General features: G+C 36.3%; 1 protein-coding gene across 1 annotated transcript in view; it reads right to left on the bottom strand.

Moving 5' to 3' along the window:
- Positions 1-3592: 3592 nt before the first annotated feature.
- Positions 3593-22532, bottom strand: part of CHMP4C (charged multivesicular body protein 4C) — a 28192-nt gene continuing 9252 nt past the window's right edge. Inside the window, exons 2-5 of the mRNA XM_004276165.3 lie at positions 11190-11367; positions 8902-9016; positions 5379-5544; positions 3593-5196 (exon numbers count right to left, since the gene is read on the bottom strand). Of these exons, the coding sequence (XP_004276213.1) occupies positions 5132-5196; positions 5379-5544; positions 8902-9016; positions 11190-11367 (524 nt within the window). The 3' untranslated portion in view covers positions 3593-5131. The remainder of the gene's footprint in view (positions 5197-5378; positions 5545-8901; positions 9017-11189; positions 11368-22532) is intronic.

The following is a 22532-nucleotide window of genomic DNA, read 5'->3' as shown; positions in this document are numbered from 1 at the left end:
CTCTCTTCTTCAGGTAGGAGCACCTTGATTATGCTTTAGCAAACCTCCCTTCCTGCTTCTCAGTTCATGATGGTCCGGGTAGCTACTCCAGAGTTACTTATATGAGCCAACCTTGGTCAATCAAATATTCTGGCTCTGGAATTTGATTCTTGAGCAGAATAACAGCTTGGTCGAAATGGTGGCAGTTTACATTTCCTCATCGTTGGCTACTCAGAAAAAGGAGTCCCTTAGATCTGGCTGCTGTGAATTCCAGAGCCTCTCTGGTTTCTAATCTTCCTCTGATTTGCATTTCAAGTGTTTTCTTTGATTATAGGAACTATCCAAATCACTTCCAAAAAAATCCAAGTTTGTCTCTTAAGCTACGTTGTGTGTTTCTTACAACCAAAAAGAAGGAGAAAAGTCTAAGTGATATATTGGAAAACATTTTATTAAAAAATATGAAGCAGCACTGCCCGAATGGAGATCCACCCCTGAGGTATCCCTGTAATAACCAATTTTTAGCAAACATCCCAGAATTTATAACTTCCAAACAGAAGTTTTTCCATTCTAAGATGCATTGCTGGAAACACCTTTAGATGTCTGATTAATACCTGTATTCTTTTCAATACCTCTTCAATCTAAGGATGATTTACTTTTCACCTTTCCTCTCATTTCTTTCATTCCTTCTTACTGTCAACAGAGGGGCAACAACATTATAATTTTATTTCAAAATATTTTATTTCTTTTCAGAGTAAGAGGTCACCTTTTGCAAAATTTATTTTATTTTTAACACTTCGGCATTTTAGTACTTCCAATCATGCATTACTTGTGCACTCATGGTTAATGAGGAACTGATCTTCTTACCCAAAGCTAACCAATAGAAATATAATGTGAGCCACATCTGTAATTTTTAATTTCCAAGTAGCCATATTCAAAAATGGTAAAAACAATCAGGTGAAATAAATGTTAATAATATATTTTACTTAACCCAATACATCTAAAACAATATTTCAACATAAAATAAATATAAAAGTACTAATGACACATTCTACATTCTTTTTATACTAAATCTTTAAAATTCAATACAGTAAGTCCCCTACATATGAACTAGTTCCGTTCTGAGAGCATGCTCGTAAGTCTAATTTGTTTGTAAATCCAACAAAGTTAGCCTAGGTACTCAACTAACACAATCGGCTATACAGTACTGTATTCTAATATGTTTATAATACTTTTCACTCAAATAATACATAAAAAACAAACACAAAAAATAAAGAAAACATTTTCAATCTTACAGTACAGTACCTTGAAAATTACACTAGTACAGTACAACAGCTGGCATACATGGGCTGGAATCGAGTGAACAGGCAAGAAGAGTTACTGACTGGAGGAGGGAGAGGAGGTGGGAGATGGTAGAGATGAAGGATCATCAGCAATAGGAGATGGAAGGCAAGCTGAAATTTCACTCACACCTGACGTTGAGGGCACAGTTTCTGGTTCCTTGCTGGATTCAATTCTATCTACCCTCTTGAAAAAAATGATCCAGTGATGTCTGAGTAGTAGTTCTTTTTTCTTGTCATAGATGACACTGTAGCACTGGATTGCATTCCAAACTGCTGCTGCAACCTTCATGTACCATTCTATGTTCAGGTCCTGTGCCTCAAAAACTAACAGTACCTCCTCAAATAAAGAAAATCCCCTTACCATTTCCTGCATCGTGAATCTCTTCGGTTCTTCAGTTACTTCTTCTTCCTCTTGTCTCTCTTCATCCTGTCTCTGGGCCTTCAATTCCAACAGGTCTTCATTAGTAAGCTCCTCGTGTTGCACAGTAAGGAGTTCAGTGAAGTCGTCCTCTTGCAGATCTAGCTCCAGCTTCTTGCTAATGGTCACTGAAGGCCTCTTTGGACTCCTCATCCACCTCCTCAAATCTATGAAAAGCATGAACAAACTGCAGGCATCCTGGGCTTGAAATAAAGATGCTGTACTACTGTACTCTCTATAGTACTGTATAGTAAAGTACACAAAAGCACAACCACTTGTAGAGGATGCACACACATGATAATGTACGCCAAACACATGAACTAACTTACGTGACTGGATATTCAAACGCACGTTCACATCTTCAGAAGTTCGTTAACTTGAAGGTTCGTATGTAGGGAACTTACTGTATGTATTTTACACTTAGAGCACATCTCAATTCAAATGCAAATTTCAATTAGAAATATTTATTCTGTATATATATATTTTATAAATTTTACAGTTGAAAAAGTATTTACCCAAGTTTTTTCAAGCATACTTAACATTTTCTTATAACCAAATTGAGCACTAGCTTTTAAATTTAAATTAATTAAAACTAAATGAAATTAAAAATTCAGTTCCTCAACTGCACTAGCCACATTTCAAGTATTCATTTCATGTGGCTATTGGATACTGTTTGGACCTCACAGGTCTAGCAGAACTAGCTAGGAATGTGTGTTTAAGTAGGTGGGGAGAGATATCCAAATATGTCTCGGGTCTCATTTATGAGGTTTTGATGTTTAAGTTATGTTAAGCTTCACAGAACTGTGGGTTTATAGTTTTCATCAAACAGAAATTTCTCAGCCATTATTTCTACAAAGGGTTTTTTCTATCGTATTCCCTCCCCCCTACTCTCCCCACCCTGAAAAAAAAATCCATCCAGCCCACCACCACAATTCCAGGACTCCAATTACATGCATGTTAGACAGTTTAATATGGTCTCACAGCTTACTCTTGTTCTATTTTTTTCCAGTCTTTTTTTTCTTTAGTATTTTATTTAGGATAATTTCTGTTGCTGTCTTTAAGTTCACTAAACTTTTCTTCTGCAACATCTAATCTGATGTTACTCCCTCCCACTATATTCTGTATTTTCATTTCAGATAATGTATTTTTCATGTCTAGAATTTCAATTTGGGTCTTTTTTTCATATCTGCCATTTCTCTCTTCATTGTGATCATGCTTTTCTCTTCTTTCTCAAACATAGGGAGTATATTTATTATAGTAATTTTAATGAACATATGAAATATATTTATAATAGCTGTTTTAATAACCCTTGCCTTCAAATTCCATCATCTGTGTCATTTCTGAGTCTGTTCTTACTGTTTGATTTTTCTCTTGGTTATGGGTTGTATTTTCCTGCTTCTTTGCACTCCTGAAAATTTTTTATTGGATGCCAGACTTTGTGAATTTTATGCTGTTGGGTGCCAGTTTTATTTTAGTTGTTTTTTTGTTGGTACTTATTAGCTTTTATATTCCTTTAAGCATTTGGAGGTTTTGTTCTGGGATGCAGGTAGTTTACTTGGAATCATTTCATCATTTTGAAGCTTGCTTTTAAGCTTTTTAGGGTGAGCACAGAACAGCCTTTAGTCTAGGCATAATTTGACCTCACTAGTGAGACAATACCCTTCTAAGGACTAATTTCCTTTGTTTCCCTCTCATTTGTCTCCCTCTCAAGAATCATAGTCTAGTGCTGCCTGCTGTCAACTGTCTGGAAACTGTTGTCTCATACATTTTGTCCAATTTTCTAGTTATTTGATGGTAGAAGGTAAATCCAGTTCCTGTTATTCTATCAGGACCCAAAAGATGTAAAAACTTAATAGTCATTCATATAACAAATCTTTATTAAATGCCAACTGTATGTGAGGGACTGTGTAGAGATACACAGTGGGATTGAACTGGAAAAGATACAGTCCATGACCTCAAATTACCACAGCCCAGCAGGGAAGAAGAAGAATAAAGTGATTGTTCAAGTAAATATGCAACATAAACCATGATAGATGATAGGAGAGAAAGCAGAGTGCTACAAAAGCATATAACAGGGAGACTTGATTTAGTCTGTGCAATCAGGGAAAGTTTACCAAAACAAAGGACACTCTAAGATTTAAGGGATAAGTAAGATGTGGTAGCTGTGTTGTGGAGGGTGGGAAGACTGCTAAGAAAAAACAGCATGTGCAAAAGGCCTGTGGCAAGATGGAACCATTAGACATCATCAAGTCCAACTCTTAGATTTCCCAGTGAAGACACAAAGGCAAGACACAAGAGTTTTTGACTTGCCTAGTTGTACTGTGTTAGTGTCAGAGCAGGAGATGGAATCCAGAACTCCTACCTCCAGGTCTAGTGTTCTTTCCATTCCATTAGACCTTGTATTCCCTAAGCAAATGTGGGGAATTACTAGATCATTTTCTATAATGATGTTTGTCATTTTATGGTGCATGAACCATTATGGACAATACATAATGTTGTACTTTCACTTAAAAATCATTATGGCCAAAACTTTATTCAAGATACACTTTTAATTTCCTTCCTATATTTTTACGTATTTACAAGGAATATGATGTAAAGTATAAATAAATGTACAAGAAAGCACAAAACAGAAAAGAATGAATATTCACACATTTAGCACGCTGAAGCCATAACAGCATCATAATGGACTGGGAACGTTAATGCAGCCCCCTAAGTGACTAAATTACACCCAGGAGATTCTTGCTCAGCAGTGCAAGCTGTTAGTGCTTCCGGACATTTTGTGAAATGCATCCATTGTCCCATTCCAAGCTTAATTGGCATAATAAATGTCAATTAAAACTCCTTTAAGATTTTAAACTCAAGTGAAACTATTTATGTATAGACTCACACAAGACTTCTCTACAAACATGTCTCCTATAAGAGATACATTTCTTATACATTCACCCTGGGCTACAACATGGATACAGCACAGCAAACTTGCATTCTCATAGGAAAGAAAGTTATTTTCCCCATCTTTCCTAAACATATCACTCTTAAGTTGCTTATAAACTGTTGTATGTTTTATACGTTCATAGAATTCAGTTTTCTTTCAACAAATATATAGAGAGTACCAACTACGTGCCAGGACTGGAAATAATATAATAGTGAACAAGGTAGAATGCCCCCTCCCATGAGTATGGAGAGATCCTCCAAAATGCTACCAGGAAGTCCCATTCCATCCCGGATCCTAAATCTACACATGACTCCTTTTTTAACTTTTACCTATGAGGCTTAAAAGACAATTATTCATCCAGTAGAAATATAAAACAGAATCTTTGTTAACTTCTATATTTGGCAAAAACATTTTTTGTGTCTTATGTACAGCTCATTAATTTCGGTGTCCAAAAATTCTGTTTTAAGTAGCCCAAGCTGCCAATTGTTTGATATCATCATCCTCTCCTTCTGCCCTCCTGGAAGATGCTGAAACAAACAAACAAAAATGGTTACAAATTAGTAATTGGTGACATTCATACTTTCAGCACAGAAAACAGGTATGAATTATGTATTAAAAGGTATATTTTATGCAATGAAAGAAAAGTGCTAAAAGGCATAGGCCTGGCTATTATTTCAGGTAATTATTTGACCACAGGTGGGGAACAGACCTGCTCGGGATCGATGTGCAGAGGAGGAAGTGCTAGACATGCGACCTGGTACTCTGTCTGGCTGTGCTGGGAGGGAGGAGGAAGGCACATTTGGAAGTCGGATATTTGCCATCTTCTTATTTAATTCTTCCTGCTCCAGTTCCTCAAGTTCTGCCATCAGCTCATCCTGAACAGAGAAAAAAGAAAGAATTAGGGAGTTAATGTTTCAAGAAGTGGGTTTCCTCAAACATAATAACAAGAACATCTGCTACCCAATTGATATGTGAGAACCCAGTGAAATGGAATATTTATTTTAAGACTAAGTCTGTTTTGCAACACTGAGCAATAATTAAAATATGAATATTTGGGGTTGTGCAAATTTGTTGTAGTTAATCTTATAATACTTCAGTCAACAGTTTTTCAAGTAATTTGTGCTAGCTGAATATATAACCTCCACAGTGTCTAGGAAATTTACACCTTGCCTGTCATTTTTCCAATGTATCTTTTATTTTCTACTGTTAAGAATTAAGAATCTGTGAGACTTTAACTAGAGGAAATGAATATTTTCATTTGGGCTAATGCTACTGAAATAAAACAACAGGTATAGCAAAACCATAACACACCAAAAGTAAAAGGAATCAAAGATATTATTGTTCCTTTGTCAAATTACCAAAACTAGTAAATATCATGCTCTATGTCTTAGTTAAGAAAGCTTCAACTCAAGGTAGGTACACTGTATTTCTTTCTTTTAGCAATAGCCCCAGAGTCTGGTTTAATCCTAAACTATTCTCTGTCCCAAGAACCTTAGAGAGGCAAGTCTAGTTTGAGGCTTTAAGGGTAAAAGTCACCTTATGACATATATGAGATGACTTGAGATGAATAGTTCATGTCTAACTGGCTCCAAGTGTCCTCAGGTTGAGTCCAACCCCCCTGAGAGAAGTTGGGAGTCAAAACTAAATTTGTCATCATTAGAATTCCGAGGTTGTCATTATTAGAAATGACCTAAGACGCTCTTATATTCGACCAAGGAGATTTCTTCATTTATTCATCATAGAACAAATTTACTGAGAGCTCACTCCTGGCTGAACTCAGGGCTGGGGAGACAAAGTCCAAACAACAGTCCCTACATTTAAGGAGCATATTGAATGTAGGAGAAAGGCACAGAAACAAATAATTATTCTATATTAAAATGAGAGTAACAGGGCTTCCCTGGTGGCGCAGTGGTTAAGAATCTGCCTGCCAATGCAGGGGACACGGGTTCAAGCCCTGGTCTGGGAAGATCCCACATGCTGCGGAGCAGCTAAGCCCATATGCCACAACTACTGAGCCTGTGCTCTAGAGCCCGTGTGCCACAGCTACTGAAGCCCATGTGCCTAGAGCCCGTGCTCCGCAACAAGAGAAGCCATCGCAATGAGAAGACCGTGCACTGTAACGAAGAGTAGCCCCTGCTCACCGCAACTAGAGAAAGCCCGTGCACAGCAAGAAAAGACCCAACACAGCCTAAATAAATAAATAAATAATAAAATAAATAAATTTATTTAAAAAAAAAAAAATGAGAGTAACAATACTATGGGCCAAGAGTGGAGTTCCTTAAGCCAACCACAGCATTCGATCAAGTCACCATGTATCAGACATACAGTAAGTTGAATGACTGTCTGACCACCATTATATCTACCTCAAGAAAAGGAAATAAACATGAAAATGTATAGCACGAGGCCATGTGAAATAGTGTGGTCAGTGTAGTTGTGGGCTTTATGATGCTCCACAGGCTGAATGAATAATGTACCTTCAGCATGAATACTCTGATATCCTATTTCTGCTCACAAAACAATTAAGAACAAATATAGCAAACGTAGTAGTAGCAGAACACACTATCCTACACTGAATGTATGCCCAGAATTGCCAATAGTGCTTGATGGTTACCAACAGCACTGAAAAGATATTGACATTTTCTTTAGCAAATATGTGGTGACAGAATAATCATCTCCATCATTTTCAAACTTCAGGTATCATACACTTATTTATTCATTGATAAAAGAATTTTAGAATTTAAGAAACTTTAGAGATAGTCTAGGGATCCGGTCATTTTCATTTTATAAATAAGAAAACTAAGGGTCAGAAAAGTAAAGGGCCTTACACAAAGTTTAGTAATAAATGGCAGAACCCAGAGGTCCTAATGAGCCCAGAGCTCTTTCCATCATGCCATAGTGCACTGATTAGGTGCTTGTTAGTCTAACCAGGGATAGGCAAACTTTCTCTGGAAAGGACCAGACAGCAGTATTTTTGGCTTTGCAGACCGCATATGGTCTCTGTCTCGTAGCCTTTTTTGTTGCTATTGTCACTGCTGCTGTTGTTTCCTGCAATCCCTTAAACATATAAAAACCATCTTGTTCAACAGGCCATACAAAAACAGAACTTCAGGAGGGTTTGTCCTGAAAGCCACATTTTTCCAACCCCTGGTCTATACTATTTTAAAAAGCTGTTGAAGAAACAGACGAACAGACAACAAATAGAAAACAAATTTATGGTTACCAAATGGGAAAGTAGTGGGGAGCGAGGGATAAATTAGGAGTTTGGGATTAACGTATACACACGACTGTATATGAAATAGACAACCAAAAAGGACCTACTGTATAGCACAGGGGACAGCACTCAATATTTTGTAATAACCTGTGAGAGAAAAGAATCTGAAAAAAAATAGATATATGTGTATGTATAACTGAATCACGTTTCTGTACACCTGAAACTAACACAACATTGTAAATCAAGTATACTTCAATTTAAAAACAAAAAGTAGAATGGAGAAAGATAAAATAAAATAAAACAAAACTAGAAATAAAAAGCTGTTGACACCCAGTTCTCACTTTCAAGGATTCTGTGGAACTACATCTTACTTATTAGATGTACCATTTTTAACACTACATGAACGTAGGAAGTCAGATTCTTTGCCATGGTAATCTGAGAATTGGAAATGTTTCAAAATTTGTGTGTACTTTGTGTGTACTTTGAGTAGAACAATTGAAATTCACAGTGCAGACATCACCATTATAATTATAGCCTGTATTATTGGACTGATTAATCTCAATGGAATGTGTGTGTTAATAATGTCACTCCACATTTATTTTGTTTCATAGCCTAAGTAATGAACAGAGGCAGCCTAACCTCTAATTTAACATGAGCATGATCTGTTTCTTGCAGAGTGACACAGTCTGCTTTGTTTTGCCCAGATGTGCGAGCACTCAATTTTTCGTAATGGGGTTTTAGGCTTCAACCATTAAAAGTCACTAACTTTACATAATCACATGCTGCTTTTCCTTAATAGCTGAAAACTTAATTAGGGGGCTATTTGCCAAACTATATTAATCTTTCCTTTAAATCAGAGCTACCAACACTTCATTTCCCTCTTAAGACAGGTACTTTTCTAAGAAATTTATTTTTTAATGATATTTAAGGAAATGTGTAAGGAAACCTGCTTGCTCCATATGATGGGAAGCTGTCTTTTTTAGCGGCCACCATACTCCATTCTTTATATAGGGTCACCCACCTCATCAAAGTTATCATCAAATCCAACTCGTTGAGAAAACGCTTCTGAGATTTCTTGGGCAACATCCTGTTGCTCTGCGATCTCTTGCATCAAATCATCTATTTTGTTCAGATCCCTGGGAAATAATATTTTATTGAGATAGTTTAGAATTTTACTTTAAAATTATGAATTTAGATATAAATTAGAAAAATGAGTCAATTTAATATAAACTCTTAGTTATTTCAGTAGGATAGTAAACATTCTGGGTGATAAGACTTATCAACTTTAAGAATTGCATTTCAAAAAAATTAATAATTCTCTATATGTACATATATTTTAAATTATGTAAATTAAATTAAATTGATAGCCATTACATTTGGGAGTCACTAGAGGGCAAATTATTTGATAACTAACAATATTTGTAGACCCATTTTGAAATTTTGTCTGGTAGGGCATATGTAAAATTTAAATATAAGATGCTATGTATTAACTCTGCAGGAAGTGGTACCACGGGCCACCAAGGACCACTGTGACTAAGATAAACTTGGGAAGCTCTCAGCAGCTGCTATCAGGGCAGCTTTTTGTAGAAGGTGAACTCTGGAACTAGAGATCTATTTTCTAGACTGCCTAGTACGTCTGAGGTCCTGGCTCCCTGAGAACTTTCCCATAGCTGCTGATGGTCTGCGAGATTACCGATGAGAGCAGGATTAGGCCTATGAAGCCCTCAGAAGAATCAGCAACTTCAGCAAAGGAATCACAGGCCCAGGATGGACAGCTGCTTTCAAGACAGTTTCTAGCACCCAAGTCCCACTGGCCTCCAACCACCCACTGAAGCTGCCACTGTCCGAATGCCAGCATCCGAGCTTCCTCTCCAGTACCTTGTCTCTGAATCATTCCTCCAACTCTGAAGCTAGGCCAAACTGATTGGATACCAGAGAAGTGACAATTTTCCTCATTATTAAGCAATTAACACTGAAATTTTGATTCCCAGTGGAATAAATCTTTTACAAGTTTTCCATACTCTATACATGGGAAAAGCTGAGTATTCTGACATAATTTCATGTAGTAATCAAAAAGAATACTTTGCCATTCTCCTATCACCCCTTATTTCTAATTCTTATATTTATAACAAATATACAAGGATTATTTATTTAAAAATCATATGAGAAATGTACAGCTAAAGTTTGGGCCTGGGAGTGAATTTTTCTCAAAAGGAACACCCAGGGATGATGCTGCTAAACTACCCGGAGAGAAAAACTATGATTTTGTAATACATTTTAGCACCCAGCTTACAGCAACAATATAGGACTGTGACTCTGATAATGAATTGAATGATCTCTCAGAAGCTGTCGAAATGATGGCTGATTGTCAATTGATTATCAAGGCAAGAAAATGTTAGCAAAGATGTCTTCAATGACCCCAGCCTCTCTCTCTCCCATCTTTTCCCATCCATGGAAGCTTCTCTACATCCCTCAGTCACTCTTTGCCCTTGCATACCTTTGGTCCAAACTTCACTATGATATTTAACTTTGGAAAAGGATTAGGTCCCAGACATTGATTCTCAGTGTGAATATAAAGCAAATTGTTAGCCCCACTGCCACTATGAATATAGATTACTGAGCGCTTACTTTGTGCCAGGAACTCCTAAGTGCAGTATATCCTGTATCTCATTGAATTTCACAATAACCACATGAGGTAAGTACTATTATTATTTCTAATTTACAGATAAGGAAACTGACTCAGGGAGAGGCAAAGTAATTTGCCCAAGGACAGTCAGCAGGATCTGGGATTATAATCCAGAAAATCTGACCCCAAATCCATGCTTTTATCTACTATTGTGTGTCAATGGTTCTCAAACATTGCTTAGTATCAGAATCACCTGGGAGCTTGGTTAAAAACAAAAAGGCCCAATCCTTACTTTTCTTGAAGGAGCTTGGGCATCTGTGTTCTCATTAGTAGTGATTTTTGAGTCCCCCCAAAATTTGACAACCACTATTGTATAGTTCTAACACCTTCACAGATATTAACATTTAAGCCTTTTAAAAATTATAGAATGAAAATATTTGCAGGTGGAGTGTCAAACAATAGTGAGGCTACTGGGAAACGTTAAGGGCGAAACGAATGTCCTTTAGTTTTTCATGGTCTTTTTTTTCTTTTGCCACTATTACTTCTGCTCTTTCTCTGAAGGAACATTCCATTCCTACATGTCAAAGAGTCTCAAATGAGTAAGCCCATTCCTGTGCAGATCATCATATACTTCCAAAGCACTGAGGGAATTTATGGCTCAGAGGGAGACTAAAGTCACTCACATGTTTTCATGAAGTGCTTTCATGGCTTTTGCTGCAATGCCCATGTTCCTTAACACTTCCGTGTTGGTGTGTGAGTTTTCCAAGGCTTCTCTCTGGAACTCAATGGTGGAAAGTGTGCCATCAATCTGAGTGAGCTGCTTCTCAAACCTCTTCTTTCTCTTTAGTGCCTGTAATGCAGCTAAATAAGGGAGAAGCCACATTTATAAGGAGAGAGCCAATCACTCACTCAAGACACTTGCTGAGCTGTTTACTCAGCACCAACCATGGAATCAGTATTGTTGAAACCAAAGAGGATACCAAATAAAAATACTAAAGGGTAGCATCTATCCTTTCAGTTGCTTGTACCAACTACTGCTTCCTGAAACATTTTGTTATTCTTCCAAAGATCTGCCAAGTGTCAGAAGATGAAAAGTCAAAATTTCATAATCTATAAAATATACCACAGTAGTGTTTCTGTTAATATTGGATTTTAGAAAAAGAATAGATAAAATAGAAGTAAATATCACGTAATAAGAAAAATAAAACTTTAGAGAAAGAAAGAATTTTAAGAACTATCTATTCTAGCCCTATTTTCTTATTTCAAAGACAAGTTAATTGAGACCCAGAGAAGTTATATGACTTGCTTGAAGGTAGTCAGTGAGTGACAGTCCAAAGCCTAGGATGCCGAGCTTGTCTTGGTCTGAAGTGACTATGATCAGTAAGGTTACATCTAATCATAAGTGTCCATAAAATCAACACTGTAGAGTCATTCTCAAGGATTAGATGGCATACTGGTGAGGGAAAAGACTGGTGCCTTCAGAGAAATGGTATCCAAATACCCTCCCATTAACACTTAGCAAAATCTTACGTGCTTCTTTCAAAAATCACAACACTAAGAGAGTTGACTATGGCACCTTGGAAGGTACCCCGAAAAATAGGCCCTAAAATGTGAGTTTTGATAAGGCATTTAGTGAGAATGCAAGAAAACAGCAGCAGCAGAATGCTAATATGAAGATAATTAAATGGAATTGACAAAAGAACGCAAATATTTTTATGGTTTCAGAATGAACCATGTAAGTTATTGCAACAGAGATTTCTGAGGGAAGGCTGTTTTCTAATGGTTTTGGTCAATTTCTTCTTGTTCTTCCAACAGATTCAGTATATTTATTCCAATGCTTTTTGTTTGGTGCATGAAGACTTCTAGCCATTATACTTTCCTGCTGGATTTTATTAATGATCTATGAATCAATATTAGTTGATCTCCATTTAACCTTTGCCTCAAATTCCATTTTGTTTTCTATTAAATTAATATTTAATATAAAGTTAATATTTATCTATTAAAATTTATATTTTGTATATTCATATTAATGTTTAATATAAAATTAATCTTTCAGCTTTCTTTTTATTAAAATTTGCCTGTAATAATTTTACGTGGACCTCAATTTCAAAATTATTTTTAATTTGCTCTCTTTTGATACTGCCTATTACAGATAGCATTGAGTGTTTAATGTGTGTGATTATTTTTAACCATTCAGATAGTCTCCAACTTTTAATGTAAGTTTTTAAGTTATTCTCATTTATTGTAATAACTGATATATCATCTAGTATGGTCTTTTTACTATCATATTTATTGTGTTTTCTGTTTGTTATGATTTTTATTTTCTTTTTGCTTTCTTGTCTTTATATAGATTGATCAATTTTCATTTGTCCATTTTATCCCCCTTTAATTGTGGGATAGTTATATATACTAAATTATTCTAATGGATACCCTTGTATTTAAAATATACACATATAATTAAACTTAAGTTTTCTATCCATGTTGAAAATAAATCAGAATCTATAATTAATCAGTATCTATAAAATGTATTGTCCCCAAACAAGATTGTCTTATCACCCCAAACCTCACAGTATTTGATTGAAATAGTCTAGATTTTATTAGTTCCAGATGATTACCAGTTTTTTAAATTATTCTTTCAATATTTAAGGAAACATTTCTTAAGTGCAGTAAGTTTCATAGACACAATTTCAACAGTTATTTACACTAAACCAACAGAGCTTGCTGGCTTATTTTCTTACTATTGCTTCTTGTATCCTATATTGTCATGAACCCAAGAGAAGAGAGATAATGTAGGAAATAGAATATGTTAAAAACAAAATTTGTATTAGTATCTTCAGGGAGATCAAGAGGCTACTGTGTTATAAGACAAGAATGGGCTTCCATAAAAGCGAGCAACTAGAAAACAAGAAAAATTCTTAGAAATTAAAAACATAACTAAAAAAAATAAAAATGTTAAAAAAGTAGAATAAATATAACTGATGACTAAATTAGTGACCTGGAATATAAAGTTAAGGAATTCTCCCAGAACATAGAATGAAAAGAGAGATAAGTTAATATATTGGAGGACAGAGCCAAGGAATCCAACATCCGTCTTACAAGGATTTCAAAAGAGAAAGAATGTTTCAGGGGGAGTGTGGATAATAATACAAGAATAAATAACAATTTCAGAAGAAAATAGAAACAACGGTGGGGAAAGAAGTAATAAAGAAATTAAAGAATACGGTTTCCCCAAGCTGAAGGAAGACGATTCTTCAGAATAAAAATACTCACTGAACACTTAGATGCGAAAAGCAAAAAATAAAAGGCACATGCCTAGACCTATACTAGTGAAATTTTGTAACTCCAAGGTAAAAAAAGAAAATCTTAAATGTTTCCAGAGGAGAAACAAGCAAAGAGATTATCTACAAAGGAATGAGACTGATATTATTATCAAACGTTTGAAATACTGGCTATCCAACAGCAATGGAATAGTGTCTTAAAATTTTTGAAATGTTTTGAAGCTAGAATTCTGTAAAAATCCAAACTATTATTTAAGTCTGAAACAAAATGAAGTCATTTTTAGACCTATAGGCATTTAGAGAATTTATATCTATGCACTGTTTCCAAAAAAAATACTTTTACTCCAGTAAAATTTTTTTAAAAAATCCAAGAAAGGACAATATAGGATACAAAAAGTAATAGTAAGAAAATAAGCCAGGGAACACTGTAGTTTAACAGTGTAACTAACTGTTGAAATCATAGTTACATAAGAGTGTTTCTCCATGAGGTCTCTCTCTTGAAAAAGAAGGCTGCCCAGAGCTCTACAGAAGCGCGTGGGGTATGCCAACAGGCAGGCTTCCTTCCAAGGGTAGGGAGGAAGCAGACAGGCTGGGAATTCTTACAGTTGCCAAAGAAAGGCTTTTTAGGTGTGGATCACTTTTCTATATTTCCCTCATGAGTAGTAACTTTCTTTCCCCGCCCCTTTCTGCCCACTGTGAAGGTCCAGTGTCAACTTGGTTCTGCTCTACTTCCCTCCCCAGGTGCAACACCACAATTTCTGTCCTTGCTGAATAGCACTAACACTTAATTTAAAGAACAGCTTTTATTTATTTATTTAATCTGTCCTTTAGGAAAGAACTAAAAAAATAAATAAAAATTAAAAAAAACAACTGGCACAAAGGCCTTTCTACAATATCATACAATATCACTGTGGAGAGGCTCTTCACGTGAGTGACCAGAGTTGTGTGAGGGTTTTCTCCTGAACGCAGGAATATGGCCAGCTGACCTTCTGTGCTATCACTCTGCCTATAGATCCACACTCACTATGACATTTATTACATTGGATTATAATTTTTGTAAAATGTATTCTACTCCATCTCCCCTACACTAATTATAAGCCCTTTGTGGAAAGATACAGAATCCTATCCATCTGTTTCCCCAGTTCCTGGCACATGTCCAACAAAATACTGTACATAATAAAAAACAATGTTTACTGAGCATTTGCTAGACGCCAAACTGGTGTTAAGTGTTTTATGTGCATTATGTGATTTATATCATTAACTCTTACAAAAAACTACAAGAGTAAATACTATTATTGGTCCATTTTAGAGAAGATAAGATGAATGAATACTAAATAAATAAATTTGATAATTTTGTGCACCATGACAGCATGGTATAACGGAAAGAGTATGGCCTTCAAAGTCAGAGTGTGAAATTTTCTTCCATGACTTAATAGATGTATATTCTTGGATAAGTCACTTTCCTTCTTGGATAAGTCATTTTCCTTCTCTGAGCTTCAGTTTGCTATTCTGGAAATGAGGACATAATCCCCAACAGTCAGGGTGATTGTTCTAAGAACTAGTGATAATTTATGGAAACCACCTTATAAAGTACCTGTACACAGTAGAGACTGAGCAACTAGATATTATTTCTATTAATAATAGTGATTTATATAACAGTCATTCATTAATGAAATTGCATATCTTATTTCTGAGACCTCCGAGCAACAAGTTACCGGTTTTTTCACTCTAACTCACCATAACAGGAACATAATATTACAAAACAGCTCTGCATTTCAATGGTACAATACATAATACTATACAGCAGAGTATCCTAAGAAGCTAAACTCCAAATACACATCTCCACCCAACATACCCAGAGGTGGAAGATTCAAAGTCCGTCTCTTTCCTATCTTGTCAGGCTGGTTCAGTGTCCATACTTATTTGGAACCTAACTATACCCATTGACCCAAAAGTATTTTCTTTTTTTTGTTTTTGAGAATTTTTAAAACTTTTCATTAAAAAAATATGCCACGCCTCCTAGTAGCAATTAATTTTAGATTACTTTCTGTAAATTGAAAAATGCAATTTGGTATAAAAGATGGGGCTTTGGAATCACTAGCATTGCATTTTAATCTTACCTCTACCAATTAAAAACTGTGTGTAATAACCTTGGAATGTGACCTTAACTCTCCTTAAATGACGCTCCCTCAGTTGAACAATAATTATAACAATAAAAATAACACCTAGAAGATGACAATAGAACATTGTACCCTGGAGTCAGGTTTCCTTTCAAATCCAGGCTCCATCTACCCACTGCTACGTGGCCTTACATAGCTGCTTATTGGAAAATGTGAATATAACTCATGCGGTTGTTAAAGATTAAATGAAATAACGTATGTAAAGAAATTAGCCTGGCACATAGTGAGTGATTACTAAATATTAGAAACCTTCATCATTACCATCACCTTCTTCACAAGATTTCAGAACTATATTTTGGGAGCCACATGATATAATGCCCAACCTTGTTAATATTTTTTATTAATAACAATAAGTTCTGGAATTCCCTGGCAGTCTAGTGGTTAGGACTCTGTGCTCTCACTGCCAAGGGCCCAGGTTCAACCCCTGGTCGGGGAACTAAGATCCCACAAGCCACATGGCGCAGCTGACATAATAATAACAAGTTCTGGTTTGGACACAATTTTGAACGCCTATATTAACATATGGTTTCTGCCCTTCAAAATAGTTGGGAGAAATTTAAAAATTCACCAAGATGTGAGATCTCAACTTACACTATAATCTCCATACCACAAACTACCCATTGGTCTGAATCAGACACCTAAACTCTGAAGGAGGAAGTAGGTAATGAAAGTAAGTGAAGGAGCTGCTTGTAAATTTTGGAGATTAATCCTTTATCAGTTGCTTCATTTGAAAATATTTTCTCCCATTCTGAGGGTTGTCTTTTGGTCTTGTTTATGGTTTCCTTTGATTTGCAAAAGCTTTGAAGTTTCATTAGGTCCCATTTCTTTATTTTTGTTTTTATTGCCATTTCTCTAGAAGGTGGGTCAAAAAGGATCTTGCTGTGATTTATCTCATAGAGTGTTCTGCCTATGTTTTCCTCTAAGAGTTTGATAGTATCTGGCCTTACATTTAGGTCTTTAATCCATTTTGAGTTTATTTTTGTGTATGGTGTTAGGGAGTGTTCTAATTTCATACTTTTACATGTACCTGTCCAGTTTTCCCAGCACCACTTATTGAAGAGGCTGTCTTCTCTCCACTGTATATTCTTGCCTCCCTTATCAAAGATAAGGTGACCATATGTGCGTGGGTTTATCTCTGGGCTTTCTATTCTGTTCCATTGATCTATATTTCTGTTTTTGTGCCAGTGCCATACTGTCTTGATTACTCTAGCTTTGTAGTATAGTCTGAAGTCAGGGCGCCTGATTCCTCCAGCTCCATTTTTCATTCTCAAGATTGTTTTGGCTATTCGGGGTCTTTTGTGTTTCCATACAAATTGTGAAATTTTTTGTTCTCGTTCTGTGAAAAATGCCAGTGGTAGTTTGGTAGGGATTGCATTAAGTCTGTAGATTCCTTTGGGTAGTAGAGTCATTTTCACAATGTTGATTCTTCCAATCCAGGAACATGGTATATCTCTCCATCTATTTGTATCATCTTTAATGTCTTTCATCACTGTCATAATTTTCTGCATACAGGTCTTTTGTCTCCTTAGGTAGGTTTATTCCTAGATATTTTATTCTTTTTGTTGCAATGGTAAATGGGAGTGTTTTCTTAATTTCACTTTCAGATTTTTCATCATTAGTGTATAGGAATGCCAGAGATTTCTGTGCATTAATTTTGTATCCTGCTACTTTACCAAATTCATTGATTAGCTCTAGTAGTTTTCTGGTAGCATCTTTACAAGCAGCTCATGCAGCTCAATATCAAAAAAACAAACAACCCAATCCAAAAATAGGCAGAAGACCTAAATAGACATTTCTCCAAAGAAGATATACAGATTGCCAACAAATACATGAAAGAATGCTCAACATCATTAATCATTAGATAACTGCAAATCAAAACTACAATGAGATATCATCTCACACTGGTCAGAATGGCCATCATCAAAAAATCTAGAAACAATAAATGTGGGAGAGGGTGTGGAGACAAAGGAACACTCTTGCACTGCTGGTGGGAATGTAAATTGATACAGCCACTATGGAGAACAGCATGGACATTCCTTAAAATCTAAAAATAGAACTACCATATGACCCAGCAATCCCACTACTGGGCATATACCCTGAGAAAACCATAATTCTAAAAGAGTCATGTACCAAAATGTTCATTGCAGCTCTATTTACAATAGCCAGGACATGGAAGCAACCTAAGTATCCATCAGCAGATGAATGGATAAAGATGTGGCACATATATACAATGGAATATTACTCAGCCATAAAAAGAAACGAGATTGAGTTATTTGTAGTGAGGTGGTTGGACCTAGAGTCTGTCATACAGAGTGAAGTAAGTCAGAAAGAGAAAAACAAATACTGTATGTTAACACATATATATGGTATCTAAGAAAAAAAAAGGTCATGAAGAACCTAGGGGCAAGACGGGAATAAAGACACAGACCTACTAGAGAATGGACTTGAGGATATGGGGAGGGAGAAGGGTAAGCTGTGACAAAGTGAGAGAGTGGCATGGACATATATACACTACCAAACATAAAATAGATAGCTAGTGGGAAGCAGCCGCATAGCACAGGGAGATCAGCTCGGTGCTTTGTGACCACCTAGAGGGGTGGGATAGGGAGGGTGGGAGGGAGGGAGACACAAGAGGGAAGAGATATGGGAACATATGTATATATATAACTGATTCACTTTGTTATGGAGCAGAAACTAACACATAATTGTAAAGCAATTATGCTCCAATAAAGATGTTAAAAAAAAAAAAAGAAAGAAAGAAAGTGAAGGAGAGAGCAAGAGGTTAAGGGGAAAGGCCTTCTTTGTTTTTTCACCTGTGAGAAAGAGATAGAGGAATATTCCTCTATTATAACAATAAAAAATAGTGCAAGAGTGACGATAAATGGCCATGGACACTGGCTCCAGTATCAAAGAGACAACAGGAAGAAGTGGGAACTCCAGAGACCAGGAGAGATTAAGCCTGATCTATGGAAGCAACACCACTGGGCTCCAGTCCTTGGCTGCCATGCAGACTGCACGCCCAACCTTCCACACAATCAAAAGAAGCAAGAGATCTGGATTTGCATCCCAAATCCTTCAAATTTAAAAGCTGAGCTACATTTTTCAAAAAAACCTTGTGTGAGCAAAACAGATGATTTCTGTATGGCTGGATTCGGCCCCAGGACACCTGACACTTCTTGTGGCTTCTATCTGGCACAGTATGTTTCTCCCGAACACTAAGACCGGACGCTTCTGTTCCAAAGAGTCAAGAGGTGTATGTGAGGAGTATCCCTGTGAGCTGTTTCTCATGTGAAATGATGATGCCATGCGCCCACCATGAGATGGACAGGCTTTAACTTTGTTTTCTAATAACCAATTTAGGAAAGAAACAGTTGTATTTTTTTCAAAGACGTTCGACAAATGTTGCAAATAAAGCATCACTCCTGATTTAGCAAAGAAGGACACTTTTCGAGGGGTGTAATGTAACCTATGTAGAATGTGCAATTAAATCTGCCAAGCTCCTACATGTGCTTTTAGGCAGCTGATGAAACCTGGAAAACATTCTTTCTAAAACAAAGGAATCTACTGTATTCCTTTGTGGGGGAGAAACTTCCAGGGGTTTTGTCTCTTTGTATAACAGTGATGTTCCTTCAGCGACGGAGCTGCAGAACAATGTCCAGTATGTACTGCTGCCAAGGGATACACGAAGAGCCCTTACTATACAGCCCATTGAGAACTGGGACTGAAATGTAAGAATTACCCACTTGAACCAAAATTCAGCTAGCCCTCTGCAACTCTACCACATTGCCAGAGGAGGAAGGCTTTCAGTCATCTATGAAAAATAACTTCAAATAGCAGAAAAGAGTTGCAGTTTCATTGCTTAGATAATGTAGACAGCATCTTGATTGGAAAGGTCAATCTGTTATTCTTTGCCTGCTCAAGGTGTATAAATCCATGCCATTGTTCATCTATTAGTTGGCAAAAAAAGGAAGAACATTTTAGGAACCATCATATCTAGTGACTACAAACAAACCTATCTGTGAAATATGAAACTGGATTACGACAGCTCTACTCTCTCCCAGGAACGGATGATTTCTAGAGAAGGCCTAAAAAGATGAAGCTTGGAAGACTTAATCCCAGAGGGTGCTTAAGTGACATGCCACTCGCAATTGGTTATGTCCTCTTTTTCTTTTAACTGGGAAGTCTCCTAATCGTGTTGTTTTATTCGAGAAACTTCAATGTAAGCCCCGTTCTTACTCACATACAACTCACTTCATTAATCAAACAATAGTTCTATTTATGGCAACTCATTACAGTTCTCGAAAAACACAATCTGAGTAAGCATCACCATGAGCATTCCATAAATGGAATAAAAACAAAATGTTTCTGTTCAAAGTCACAGGTTAGATTGGAAACAGCTGGGGAAATATTAGAAAATTCTAACATTCATTTATTTGTCCAGGGCCAACCCATTATGAATTTTCCCCAGGCTTCGTCATTTTTAAAAAAATATCCTTCATCCATTCATTTCAGTCACTCCACAGGTATGCACTGGAGATCCACCACATGCTTGGCACTGCAGGAGCAAAGAAATAAGGCTACAATCTCAGAGGAGGCAAAATATAAAACGGGCATTCAATCACTCATTCATCATTCAACAAGCATTTATTAAGCACCTACCATCTTACAGGAACTGTCTCCATGGATACCAACTTGTATAAGGTACATCCTTCACTTCAAGTAGCACAGGAGACATTGAGGAAAATAATAAGAGACACATACACAGCACAATGGATACACAGAGGAATGTATACACTACACTCTCTCTGGAGGGTAAGGGAAGACCTCACAGGGAAGGTAATGAAGCCAGGGTGACTGTCTACACAGATGCTCAAACACACTGCCCAGTAAGAAGCATGAATGATGAAACATATTACTTCTAGCCCCTGACCCTCTCCCCTGCTGCAAATCTCTTTACTAAATGATGTAAAGTTTCTGGCTGAGAAACCGGAGCAAATCACACTAGTTTGCCACACTAGCTGGAACTTATAAGTAAGATCACACTTTCAGAGGTCTGGCCAATATTAAATGTCATTAAAAAGGGTAAATAGCAAGTTAAAAGAAGATTACACCACAGACATGATGTAGTGGATTATACAATGGCAAAGCATATGCTTGAGAAAACAATAAAAAAGGAATGAGAGATATTCTGAGGAAAGGGCATTTGGAAGAGGAATATTGCTGGAAGCAAGCCAGTAATGTTGTACTGAATTTTGTGTTAAAAAAAAAAAGAGTGATTGATTAATATTATGAAGTGTAAAGGATTACAAAGAGGTGGCCTTAGCCATCTGAAGAAAGATAGAAAAAGACAAGGGAAGTGGAAGTTATTGTCCAACAGAAATGATGTTCCTCTCCGCATCCTAAAAAGCTCACACTTACTTTTGGAGATAAGGCAGTTCTTACTGCCAGGATGTCACCCAAGAGATTAATAGAGGAGATAAATCTGAGAGGGGAAGGTCATGACCTAAAAGTGCTATTAGGCTTGAGTTGCCAAAAAGGGAAGAAATGCTTGCATAAAAGACTCATTTTATTTATTTTTTCCTTTTTTTTAAATTAAAAAAAAATTTTATTGGAGTATAGTTGCTTTAGACTGCTGTGTCAATTTCTGCTGTACAGCAAAGTGAATCATCCATACATGTACATATATCCCCCCTTTTTTGGATTTTCTTCCCACTTAAGTCACCACAGAGCACTTAGTATAGTTCCCTGTGCTATACAGTAGGTTCTCATTAGTTATCTATTTTACACATAGTAGTGTGTATATGTCAATCCCAATCTCCCATTTCATCCCACCCACCCCGATTTCCCCCTCAGTATCCATACATTTGTTCTCTATGTCTGTGTCTCTATTTCTGTTTTGCAAATAAGATCATCTATACCATTATTCTAGATTCCACATATATGCGTTAATATACGATATTTGTTTTTCTCTTTCTGACTTACTTCACTCTGTAAAAAAGACTCATTTTAAATATCTACCGAAATTCCTATTTTTCATAATTAATTGCTTCCAAGGTCAATTTCCAGGCAAGTAAAATTAACTTGTTATTGGAACACTATACCAATGTATTAATTAAAATCTACTTGACATTCTTTGTAAAGACCCAGTTAAGTGACCAGGCAGAATATATAACCAATTGAATGAATAAGTTTTCTACTTGCTACTAGTATTATTAGTAACCTGACAAATTGGTAACCTTTATGGGCCTGCTATTGCCTAGAATATAGAGGAAAAAGTATGAACATGAAACCAGCAAATATTAAATAGAAAAACTCAGAAAACAGCTGATTATGCTTCATTCTACAGGGTAGACATAGGTACCTATGGGTATAATTTTGTATGCTGTGTGTGTACCTTTGTGTATGTCTGTATATACGTATATGTCTGTATATACGAATATGTGTATATGCATGTGTTTATATGTGCATGTGTGTATATGTATCTATATATGGATATATGTGTGTGTGTGTGTGTGTGTGTGTGTAATGTGGTTCTATTTCCTACTTGTAAATAAGTATTCCTTGTTCA

Source organism: Orcinus orca, chromosome 17 (assembly GCF_937001465.1).
Source record: "Orcinus orca chromosome 17, mOrcOrc1.1, whole genome shotgun sequence".
NCBI classification, from domain to species: domain Eukaryota; kingdom Metazoa; phylum Chordata; class Mammalia; order Artiodactyla; family Delphinidae; genus Orcinus; species Orcinus orca.
The sequence above is the reverse complement of the archived record's forward strand: the minus strand, read 5'-3'. Positions and strand labels throughout refer to the sequence as shown.